The following is a 13,280-nucleotide window of genomic DNA, read 5'->3' on the forward strand; positions in this document are numbered from 1 at the left end:
ATTCACATAATTTTCCTTTGTTTTCCACTCAAAAATAGCAGAAATACCTATATCTGACCACCGACATGTGGCATGTGTCTTAATTCTGCCCTTACGCATGCGTAAAAATTTAATTCGAATTAGCTTCGCTTAGCGTTCACACGGAGCTAATGCGAAGTAATTTAGTGAGCAGTAAACTAATTCGAATTATACTAATTCGAATTAAACTCTCCGTGTGAACAGGGCATTAATGTCTGAGGGTTTTGTCTCCGATAAAGTTAATATTTAATCGACATCAACATTAAGACGATTTAAATAGCCGTCTACTATTTCGTTAATTATACAATTCTTTTCCACTAAGAATCTAATCCATGCAGCCTTTAAGGCCTTAAATTTCAATTCAATATCTACTACACCTATGCCACCATCTTCCTGTTTTCCAATCACAGTATCTCTTTTGATTCTATCACGTTTATTCATTATGAAGTTAAATATGCTGCTTTTGATTTGTCGAATATATTCGGGAGCGGGCATTGGTAATATTGAACCCATATAGATAAGTTGTGACGTAGCTTATGAATTAATGACATGTGTTTTCCCAAAGATAGTCAATTATCTTTTTTTCCAAGATTCAAAGAGGTTTTTTTTCACATTTTAAAAAGTTTTAACCAATTCAATTCATAACATTGTACTTGATTATGGCCAATTTGTATACCTGATCATCGAACAGCATCATTAGTTACCTGTATGCCTCCTACGTTAGTGTATTTATCTTTAAGACCACCTAGTAATATATATTGTGTTTTGCTTAAAGAATGAGTGCACTTTAGAGTGTCATTTGGAGCCTTTTCGGCCACCCATTCTAAGCCTTAAATTAGACTATATTGCTAAATTAATCTATGATTATTGTGCATACATATGCTTTTGATATTTATACTTCGAATATTTTGTTAAACATATTGTTATAATTCCACACAACGTCATTGAAAAGAACATGTATAAGCATTAAATTCCGGAAATTTGAACTGGACCACTTTCGAATTTAAGGTACCCGCAAATGGGCGGAGATATTTAAATCGCATGGAAGTGGAATGTAAACATTTGCACATTATTTCCAAATTGATTCTACAGTATGAATTTAAATGGAGGAGAGAAAGATTGTGTAGTTTCATGATTCACACAAATAATAAATGATTCATGGCCATACATATTGATCATTTTCACGATTCGTATCCATATGTTTGATGCATACCACCGAATTAGATCAATCTTAAGTTTTCGTATATGATAAAAAATGCCCTCTCTTTTTTCTTTAGCTTCATCATTTTTCGTTTTATATGCTGAATGCTTTTCAATTCAAAGAATGAATATATGTTTTAAGAAAGATTCACATGTACATGACTTCGATGTCACACTACATTTAATCGTAATTCACTGTACATGTAATACGTAGAGTAATACAAACGTGCAGTGAAACAAATTATACATGTATGTAGTACTCACGGTGATACATATTTTATTATATGCATGTATAGATAAATAACATTCGGAAATGAAATAAAAAATTATAGCTTAAAATTTGAGTCGCTAGGTTAACATGCAAACTCCAAGAAATACAAACTATCTGTAATTTAAATTAACATTTTATTGACGGAACAAGTATATTTCAGATTAAAAAACATGGTCAACGAAAATTCTACAACGTTACTATATCGATAATCACTCGCTTATGTCTTCAATATCTCTTTCATTTCGGCAATCCAAATATTGTCAGGTATGATACTAATGTTTAGGAATGTGTCTGTAGATGCCTGCAGACCATAATACAGAGGCGACATGAGCTAACACAGCTACATGCTAATCGTGCACTTGATTTGCACTGGCAATACCAGAATTTCCTTCAAAATACCAAACGAAAAACACAATTTAGTGAAAGAAGACAAGGTAAACTTTAAGACCCTAATAAAATTTTCGCAAAATTCTTCATTATTTTGAAGTTGTTCAGGCCTGTACAAACGGTGAGATTTGTAGATACTGTATAATACAAGTATTATATTTGTATTATAATACTTTCCTGTACACACGTTTATACGTTTTATTAGATTGTTAATAGACTAAAGGGATTTCTACGTGTTTCCCTCGCAATATTTCTCTCTCTCTCTCTCTCTCTCTCTCTCTCTCTCTCGTGGAAAACGAGGTTCTGTTAGCTGTACCTGTTATTGTATTATGCATTGCATTAAAACTGAAAAAAACAACAACATCGTAATGGAAACAGCGGCGGAACACTCGTATATGTACCGTACTTGGTGCACACAATGCATCGCTAGATGAGGTGCAAAGAGAAGACCCCAGTAGTTATAAAAACTTCTTTAGAATAGATAACGCTGCATTTGAGCAACTTTTACAATCACATGTAGTTACTCCTTTTGATCTTCTTCCCATAAAACAACGAGTTTTTCGATATTTTTACTGCTAAAGTCGACCATTATTTACCACGTGCTTTTTTGTTATGATAAAAATAGGATGACCACAATGTGAGTACTTTTAATTGGTTTAAAAATGAAAGGTAAGTTAAGACTTGTATTAAGAAATAGAGCATTGCCCTATTCTTAATACAGTTTTATAAGATTCGAAAAATCTTAGGATTCACCGTATTAAAAGTCTATACATAGTCAGATTTTGTACTTAAATACATATCCGTGTGTACAGCCCTGAAGTCCATTGATAGACACAATGAAAGCATATCGAACAGTGGAATGTCACGTGAGTAAAGTGATTATAATATCAAACAGGTCAAAATAGGTTGACACTCGGTGACCTGTTAATTTAGTAGGTAACCCAACCGTAGTTTGGAGAATTTTTTAAAAAATTACATATGAGCCGCAAATTGTCCAACATTGCCCTTTGGATATGTATAAGTTTAAATAAAAATACACATTCTGTGCAAATGAGAAGAATGGAAAAGTTGCGGCTCGATGTAAACAATGTCGTTGAAAACTGGTATGCATATGAATAACAATAGAAATGTTACAAAACTGCTAGACCCCTGTCGCAAAAACCAGTGTCGCTCGGATATATTTAATATTTTTATGTGATATAATATATCAAACCCTGCTCTTAAGATATTGTTTAATAATTCTGATTCAAAAAGTTTATAAATTTCGGAAATTTATTATTAGCAAAGCACCGGGATCCAACTCTCATAGCTTAAGTGCACTGATCCTTTACCGAATTGAATTTCTGTAACATATGTTTCTATTTAAAAAAAAAAGCAAAAAAAAAAAAAAAAAAAAAAAAAAGATATGTTCAGCAACGCAAAGTAATTTTCTTATGTATGCAATGTTTATCTACTTAAAAGAAATTGGAAAGAATTTATAGGCATTTCAAACAAATTATAAAATGGTGTATTACATGTTTCATACCATTTGTTAAGCCATAATGATGCTGTTCGTTGCTAAGCCATTAACGAACAGTATTTAAGCTCAAAATCCATTTAGACAGTACAAATCGGGAGCAGAGCAAACACGAACCTCCTAAGACATCAGAGGTGGGATCATGTGCCATGGAGGAGAGAGCATTCCCTGCCAACCGTTCACACCCGCCATGTGCTCCTTGTCATGATTGGGAAAATGGAAAAATCGGTAGACAATTCAGTGTGTAAAATGGCCTAACAATTAGTATGAAAAACTTCAGTCAGCATTTGACCTAATGATAGGTTGTATTTGCTGACAAAGTTATTGTATATACCATAAAACTTGCAAAATAATAACTTCAAACGAGACTGTTGATATTCTTGTTTCATCAATTTGTTTGCCCATAGCTTGCCTCGTTTTAGAAATTGTTCATACGTAGAGCATAATCTTGAGTATCAAATCAACTGGGAGACAAAAAACCAATATGCAGATGATAAGCGTATATTGCTACATAAGTAAGGAAAGTTGACGATTGAAAAATTCAAGTCATCACGTTTATTATAAAGCTTTGTTGTGAGGTTACCATTAAAGTCTTTTCTAGTAATATATCCAAATACGAAACAAATGTGTCAGACTCTGTAGGTTCTTTAAGTTCAAACTCACTGGGATATATCGAGTCGATATATGAATGGAAGTAACTATTAAATACGTCGTCGATGTATCTAAATGTCGAGTTGAAGGCCACGGCAAGTGTTTTCTTCTTTTCATGTAGAAGTTTTCGAATAAATTCTGCTTCATGTGAATACAAAAATAGGTCTGTTTATAAGGGGTGCAAGTGAACTCGTAGTATTCAGCTAAATCCATCTTACCCAAGAAGGTTTTATGCAATTGGCAAAAATTATACACCAGAAATTTTTTTGTTTGAAATACGTGCAGATAATGAACAGTTATCGAACTCGAACTCCTTCTAAGCTGGTGCTTAGAAGGAGTAAGCATCCTCTGTCAACCGGTCACACCCTCCATGAACCCTATGTACTGATCGGTTTGACGGAGTAATCCATAGTCAAATTAAGTATAAAAAGGCCTAACAATCGGTATGAGACATGTCAGTCAAAATACGACCCAATGATAGGTTGTAGTGGCTAACAAGGTCATTATAACGACTACAAAATGTTGACTTCAAACTAGGGTGTTGAAATTCCTGTAACATCAACTTATTTGTCAGTAGCCTGTCTCGGTTTGAGAATTGATCGTACTCAGAGCAAGCTTTTCAGAATAGAATAAGTTTGGAGACATATACACCATGTGCAGGTGATATTGGGATTATAAACTTCATAAATAGGGAAGCTGACGACGGAAAAGCTGAAGTCATCTCGTTTGTCATACGGTTTTGTTGTTAATTGTTATTAGTTAGTCCTTATCGTCTTAAGACAGTAAAACATCAAAATATAAAACAGACTCTGTGATGTCTTTTATTTCGAGTTCACTGGGATATATCGAGTCGAAATATGAATGGGAGTATCTATTGTTAATTGACAGGACTCACGTCGGATGTGACCAGTGGACAGATGCTCCCTCTTCCTAAGCACCTGATCCGTCTTCTAGATTTCCCGTGATCTGTGTTTCATGCCCTGTTTACAGATTTGTATTGTTTGTATTTTTTTTAAGTGATCACTGTTATTTATTTTCGCCTTTTTCATCGTTAAAATGTCGTCGATATATCTGAATGTCGAGTTGAAGGCTACAGCAAGTTTATTTTTTCTTCTAATGTAGAAGTTTTTGAATAAATTCTGCTTCATGGGAATATAAGAACAGAATATAATGAAGGAGCACAAAAGTTTCTAAAGACTACACAGTTGTTCTCAATGAGGAACTCCAGCATCCTTTCAATATCAGCTTCAGAGTACTTTTGTGAAAATCAGAGTAATTTTAACAGTTATTTTGTCGATGACCAATTACAAGATATAAAGAACAAGGTTCACTTAGGGCCTTTTTTGGCCCTGTGAATTTCAGAAAAACTGAAACTGCTTGGTTTTAGTTAACAATGCATTAAATAATATCATTTAGACTTTTGGTGACTGCGTGTCAATCAAAAATGACGTAATTTTCTGGCTAGTCAATGCATTATGACGTCATGAAATGCGTCATTTTCCTCATATCCCGAAAAATTCTACAAAAACAGCCAATTTCTAAAGCTATTTTTCGATATTTAATATAGAGCGCAACCTCTGATCTAAAATATGCAACTATTAAATGATAGAACTATTTCTGAGAATTACAAAACATGTTTTATTTTTTAGATCAGAGGGTGCGCTCATATTATTTCTCTTCCGTGAAGTACTTAAATATACTTGTTTTCCTTAAAATTCAAGAATATTGCAATTCCATGAAGCCTGTTTTCCAAGACCTTGGCTTTAAGAAGAAAATTTTTAATAGGAAATGAAAGCACTAAGTCTCTACTTTATCTTGATGTTTAAAATGGAATATAAAGTGTTAGTCAATAAATTGGTATATCTACAGGGCCAATTTTTGCATAAAGTGAACCTAGCTCTCTCTTTCCGAGTTTCCATTTTTCAAAGAAACAATTACCTATGACATTAAAAAGTCTAGTTTTTTATTTAGCGTGAGGTACGGTTGTATAATGTGTAAAAATTAAAGACATACGTTTTGATGTTACTGATTTTTGAAAAATTATGTGATTTCAATTTTTTTTAAAACGACATTTTTTTACTTTATTATTTTAAAAAAGAAGAATTAGCAATAAAAATTCATAGATACAAGTTTTATTGTATTGTCATTGCTAGTAAACATTGAATATATCATAACTAGCAGGCCTATTTTATTTGAAAAAAATGCGTTTTTTTAATCACACTTTCTTTAAAACACAATTATTGTCTAATACAAGATGTTATCTTTCAGGGAAAGAAAATAACTTAATACTACCAAGAGCAACATAATTGATATGTTAATGATATGAAATCCAAATCGATTTTTCCAATAGCAAGATAATGCATAACCAAATAGGTTAATTATTATTGACTCGCCAATGTCACTTATCATGAAATGATATAAAATAGAACATTTACAAATGTGAGGTAAAAATACCATTTAATGACAACTGATCCTGATTTTCTCTGGATCTTTTCTAAAAATCACGTATAATTTAAAAATATGGTTAATGTTGGCGTAAATAATAGGCGACATTCTTAACAAATTCAGTTCGGAAAAAAATCGAACTACCTGAAAAAATCGACATTCACTTTTTTTTTTAAAAAATAATTCTTCTCGAATCATTGATATCATATGGTTATACAATTATAACTAGCCCTGGATATAGTTTAAATGTCATTCCTTAACAAATTTAATGTTTACGTTTTTCTCTCCTCAGTGATCGTGATAGATGAATATTGACAAGAATAGTGCAGATAATTGTAGACTTAAATTGACTTAAATTGACTTCAGTCTGCATGAAAGGATGAACAAGGCTTCCAAATGTGAAAGATGATTTAACAGTGTTTCAATGGAATGTGCTTATTTAAACCTTCAACAAAGTCTATTCATTAGAGAAAAAAGAAATGGAACAATGCTTATTACAATCGTATTTTGTTTATTTATTACTTAAAACAGTTTTGATTGTACATATAAACAACAGGATTCCATTCAAAATCCAATCATTTCTCCCTGGCTGTTGGAATAACATCATGTTTATTATAAATAAAGCTATAGTTTGTTTAACTGGAGCCTCCACCTGTCCGCCGTAGCGACACCGTGAAATGTGGAGACAGGTCCTATCAGCTGATTTATAGTCTTTAACAAGTCCACTGTGTGTCCACCGAACCTGTCCTCACCATATCCCACCTGTGAAAACAGCTTCTCCACCGCAGGTGGCGCTATGGCATCACCCTGACTGTCTTGGATCTCTACTGAAGACCTTTTAAGGTTATGATGAGAAATCTAGAAAAAGATAGGAATTACTCATTCATTACATGACTGTAGAATGAACTGAGATTTATCCATTTTTTTAGACGAATCGATGCACAGTATAATACACTGTGTTGCCATCTGGCAATATAATGAAATATAGATATCTTTTTCTGATCTATTCCTCTACGATATTGGCAACTTTTTAATATTCCGATACAAGGCGTTAGTCCAGATTGTTTTTAGACCATAATCCTTGCCAATTTTCTCTTTTTTATGCCCCCCACACATAAACTTACGTTATATTATTTGCTTCAGCACATATAAGCCTATGCTATACTTGCTTCAGCACTTAAACCTATGCTATATTAGATTCAGCACACTTAAACATGTTAAACCTACGCTATATTTGCTTCTGCACATATAAACCTATGCTATATTTGCTTTAATTTTCTCTTAATAGCTGTGTCTCTTATAATTATTTGATTTTTGAGAAGAATACTTTCATTTAAATCTATTTTTAAAATACTTTTCATTGACTTTCTTCCTTTGCTTGGTATTAATCTGAACACACTTAAATTCTAGTAAACTAAAGGATGACTTGTATTGGTATTAATCTGAACACACTTAAATTCTAGTAAACTAAAGGATGACTTGTATTGGTATTAATCTGAACACACTTAAATTCTAGTAAACTAGAGGATGACTTGTATTGGTATTAATCTGAACACACTTAAATTCTAGTAAACTAAAGGATGACTTGTATTGGTATTAATCTGAACACACTTAAATTCCAGTAAACTAAAGGATGTAACAAGATTTGCTAAAACTGGGTTCGTTGTTCTTGAGAAGAAATCGAGAATGTGAAAAGTTAACGGACGGACGAATACTGAAACAGACAACAGACGAACTGTCACATTAACTTTATCAGCTCAGATTATCTAGACATTCTTTATAACCCTAGCGTTTTCAAAGAATTGTCATACTTTTCTTAACTTCACTTCATAACTCATTCTTTTTCCAGTGCACATTCACACGGTAACTATTATCACAGGACACAGAGAGCCTAATATTACCACGAATTAGCATATTACCAAACATCAGCTATTATGTAAATATTATGTCATAGAAGTAAATGATCTGTGTAGCAGGACTAATGTTTGATCTGATAAGCTATAACTTGTCAATGTCTATTGTACATGTATAAACATCACTCAATTAAAAGCACATGTTTGATAAATGGGTATATGTCATCATTCAGTTATATGTTATCATTGAATTTCACTGTTTAATTACATTTAATATTGGGTAATGTGGTGTGAATATATTGACGTACCAGATAAAATTTCTTGACGACCACTCCTTCCAGAATCACTCTCCACTTTACTTTCTGATAATTGGATAGCACAATTGTAACTGGGATCAAGTTCGTGGAATTTCCGAATATTTCCACGATAGTCTCGTCACTCTGACTGTTACTAAAGGTACTAATCACGTGTATCTTTTCTTCAGTGTTAATACTTAATGGTGATTGACAAGAATACATGGTGGACTTTTTCCCTTGGATAAGTGCATCAACAAATCTTCTCTTTCCCTCCTGTATATAGCAGTCACCATATTTGGCTGTAAAAAAGAACTACTAATCTCAAAGAGTGACACTTACTAAACAATTGCAAATATTTCATTTGCTGTGTTTTTCTACTTCATTAAGAGATGAATTTAATTTTTGAGAATTCATGAGGACATGAACTGTACGACATTTCACGCCTGCATATTTCATTAAGAGAGTAAGCGCTTCATGATAAATATGCAGGCATGAAGCGTTGTAGTTCATGTACCTCATGAATTCTCAAAAATTAAATTCATTCTCTTATATTTACATTATTTTTCTGGTGACTTGCCACATATTTTTGTCATTCAACGATCATTTTTGAAAAAAAAAGTTTGCGCTATTTTTTGACTTCAATCACATTACAATGGAAATATTCTTACGCATCCATGAGAACATGAACTTTTTCTAATTTGCAAAGAAATATATAAGGAAAAATATTTGGAAAGGTAAATATTCAACTATGATATTCATTCGAATGCCATTTTCGTGTATACTCAAGCGTAGAAATGTACACGGAATGAAATAAGGAGATAACGAACAGTATTCAAGCACGGAGTCCATTAAAACAATACAAATCGGGAGCAGAGCAAACACGGACCTCCAAATCATCAGAGGTGGGATCAGGTGCCATGGAGGAGTGAGCATTCCCTGATCGGGAAATAACAGAAAATTGGTAGACAATTCAGTGTGTAAATAATGGTCTGACAATTAGTATGGAAAAAGACTTAATGATAGATTGTATTTGCTGACAAGATCATTGCATTGACCACAGAACTTACGAAATGATGACTTTCAACGAGACTGTTGATATTCTTGTTATCGGAGAAACTCGCTCAAAAGTGACGTCCCAATGGGGCAACAGAGGCGTTAATAAAAATATAACGATATAAAACAGCAAGAAATTCAAATATTGAGTATATTTTTTGGTGCTTTTAAACATGTAAATATAAGGAATGTTTTCATTTGCTAATGCTAGCGCGCTTCATGAAATATGCCTACGTGACAAGTCTGTGTGATTTACACACCAATAACTCAAACAAAACTTGAAAACATTCCTTAAATGTATAGGTGTATTATTTACAATGAGGCGAGAAATGATCTTATCCTACTTAATCAATGACCTTTGCCTATATAATCAATGACCTTAACCTACATAATCAATGACCTTAACCTATATAATCAATAATCTTTACCCTATATAATCAAGAACCATTACCTTCAAAACCAATTACCATAACTTACATAATCAGTTACCTTAACCTATAAAAATCAATGACGATAATTTTTCAATGTTCAAATTAGCAATGATAAGCAAATATTAAGACATGTTGACAAGGGAACATTGTATAGAAAATAATCATTACAGACGTTCAAACAAAACAATATGAAGACATGTAGATTCTGTTCTGTATGATCACAAATTATTCTAAGACTTACGCAGACAATTTTGCTTTTGGTAGCCGTCACCACTACACTGGCAGTAACCATGGGAACAAGAAGCCTTAAATTGGAAAGCTGAATACATCCTGCACGCGTTGTTTACACAAGATTTTCTGGTGTTGTATTTCAGGGAAGCTGGAAGGAAAAACGTCTATTATAAGTCTTTCTTTCTAAACCACTGACCAAAATGGTGTACATTAAAGCAAGTTAATGACTCTACCTTACATAATAAAAATAACAAGCATTCTGAGAGTATTGCATTAGCAATACTAGTCCCCTACCGGCAAGTGTAATCTGGTTCCCGTTAAAAATTGAAAATGCCATAATTCCGTCAAAAATCAATGAAGCGGAATGAAATGCAAACTTGATCTATAACACATCAAGGTAAAGTCACATACCAAAAATCAGCTCAATATCTGCAAGTGTTTAGAAAAAAAGTGCGGAAAACCCTGAAAAATTGAGAAGGTCGTAATTCCGTCAAAAATCAATGAAGCGGAACGAAATGCAAACTTGATCTGTAACTCATCAAGATACACTCACATACCAAAAATCAGCTCAATATCTGCAAGCGTTTAGAAGAAAAGTGCGGAAAACCAAGTGGGACAGACTGACAGACAGACAGAGGGACAGACAGACAGACGGACAGACAGACAGACAGACAGACGGACGGACAGACGGACGGACAGACTCAGAGGAAACCTATAGTCCCCCCCGGTTTCACCGGTAGGGGACTAAAAACAAAGATATTTGCAATATAGGCATATTCTGTTTAATTCATGCCAGTATCAGATATATATTACAATTTTCAACGTATAAAGAAACAAATGTGGTATTCTAAAAATGATATTAAGCAAGAAAACATACCAACGAGAATGCTTACCTGTTTTACGTTTTGTGATGCTGTTCTTGAAGATAATATTACTTATTTTTCTTTCTGAATTCATCTTTATAGCTGGTGTGGTCTAGCCAAAAAAAAAAAAAGAAAAGAAAAAAAAAAGCATAATATTATTGCTTTTGGCAAAAATTCATATGCATATACTAGTATGAAATATAGAAATATCAATGATTTAATAATATTGGTAATTTTCTGCAAAGTTTTCGAACAACACCATCATCCAATTCATGCATTAACAATTTAATCGATAGAATTTCTGGTTTTACTTTCCTTAACAGTTTTTCCCTTACAATACATCTCTCCTTCCTTACAATCTCTCTCTCTCTCTCTCTCTCTCTCTCTCTCTCTCTCTCTCTCTGTTACAGAGAGTGGCATTACCTTATTTAATTCTGGACGTAGCGTCGTTATCTCTGTAGTATCCCCCTCTTTGGTCCTCCATATATGTATTGATAGAAAGAAGCACAATAAAGAAACAAAGAAGAGGGCAGTGAGGGCTGCCGTCATTAGAATACGACGTGTGGGGGAGGAGGTGCATCTGTCTGTCTGTAGGCCAGTGTGGCGGGCCAGACGAAGGCTCCTCATGTGAGTCGGAAGATGACCCTGATGTACATAAAAGACAGGGTCCCCATTGCACCCAGTAGTCTCAATATGCTGGAATAAAGATACTGGTATTAGAAAATTACTGATATTTCTTTTTAAAATTGAAAACTTTTATCTGACCAGATTAGAAAACTTTTTAATATTGAAACCTCGTTAATATTGAGATTTTTTTAATTTAGTGATATGATGACTGGACATGAATTCGTTCTGATGGTCAATTGCTTTTATCATGGCAATGTTATAAAGAGCATGAGTTTCCATTAGTCCTATTATAAAACATGCAGTCTTTTAAATGTTTGGAAGATTTTAAAGTTTTCACACGACCTGTTAATGGAATACTAAAAATCTAATTGCATCTAAATCGAAATTGCCTTTCCTTATGACTTTGAACCCTGAGTACTTCACTTAATATAAACAGTTTTATGAATTTGGGTTAACTTTGCAAGTTTTGAGGTCGATAAAATGACTTGTCAGCACATACAACCTATCATTAAGTCAAATGCTGACTGACGTTTTTCATACTAATTGTTAGGCCCTTACTTATACACTGAACTGTCTACGGATTTTTCCGGGGTTTTTTTCGATCATGACAAGGAGCACACGGCTGATATGACCGGTCGGCAGGGGATGCTCACTTCTCCATGGCACCTGATCCCACCTCTAAATTTTGAGGTCCGTGTTTGCTCTGCTCCAAATTTGTATCGTTTCATTGGACTTTCGAGATTGAATTCTGTTCGTTACCTTCATATTTCATTGCTCTTTTTCATCTTTTGGGCGGAAATTGTATTAAAGAAAAACTAAATTTCTTTGATGCTGTATCATTCATATATTTAATGATCAAATTTCAAAGTCTATTCCAGTGTTGCTTCTTTCGTTGATACAGTAAACTAACGATAAAACAGCATTAAGGTTTACAGGGCAATGAACTGTAAGAGATTATCTAACTTACTTTAATAGGTTAATAAATAATTACTGCTCAGAAAGTATTTATTTTTGTAGATTCATAAATAATTACTAATCAAATAATATTTTACCTTACCTTTAAAGGTTCATAAATACTTGATGAGCCCAGTGTAAATCTGGATAAATTGTAATTTCGGAAACAACCATTTTTCCTGAAATCCTTGATCCTCATTTTATTACTACTGAATTATTGATGATTTACAAGCATTTATTCACCTCAGCAACTGGCAGAGATTTGAACGAACAAAAAGCATGGAGGTTCATTTTAGGTTTTTAGACAACAAAGCTATCCGGGAATGGGGGACACACTAAGGCTGTCACCTACACCATCTGGTTAGCTGCATGCTCCCAAAGATCTCCGCTTACCACATGCTATCCTAACGCACCAATAATAACGTACAACAATTCCTCGCATTTTATTTTATTTCACCTGTTGATTTTCTTCAGCATTGAACAG

At 33.5% G+C, this 13,280-nt stretch overlaps 1 protein-coding gene across 1 annotated transcript; it reads right to left on the minus strand.

Moving 5' to 3' along the window:
• Positions 1-6,976: 6,976 nt before the first annotated feature.
• Positions 6,977-13,280, minus strand: LOC133175262 (uncharacterized). The gene is made up of 6 exons (XM_061310362.1): positions 12,900-13,280; positions 11,639-11,911; positions 11,246-11,327; positions 10,363-10,500; positions 8,650-8,936; positions 6,977-7,346 (listed from the first exon to the last, which is right to left on the minus strand). The coding sequence occupies exons 1-6, from the start codon at positions 12,993-12,995 to the stop codon at positions 7,113-7,115; spliced, it is 1,110 nt and encodes a 369-aa protein (XP_061166346.1). The 5' UTR covers positions 12,996-13,280; the 3' UTR covers positions 6,977-7,112.

Source organism: Saccostrea echinata, unplaced genomic scaffold, assembly GCF_033153115.1.
Source record: "Saccostrea echinata isolate AGI-Se365-2 ecotype Australia unplaced genomic scaffold, CSIRO_AGI_Sech_v1 ptg000062l, whole genome shotgun sequence".
Lineage (NCBI taxonomy): Eukaryota > Metazoa > Mollusca > Bivalvia > Ostreida > Ostreidae > Saccostrea > Saccostrea echinata.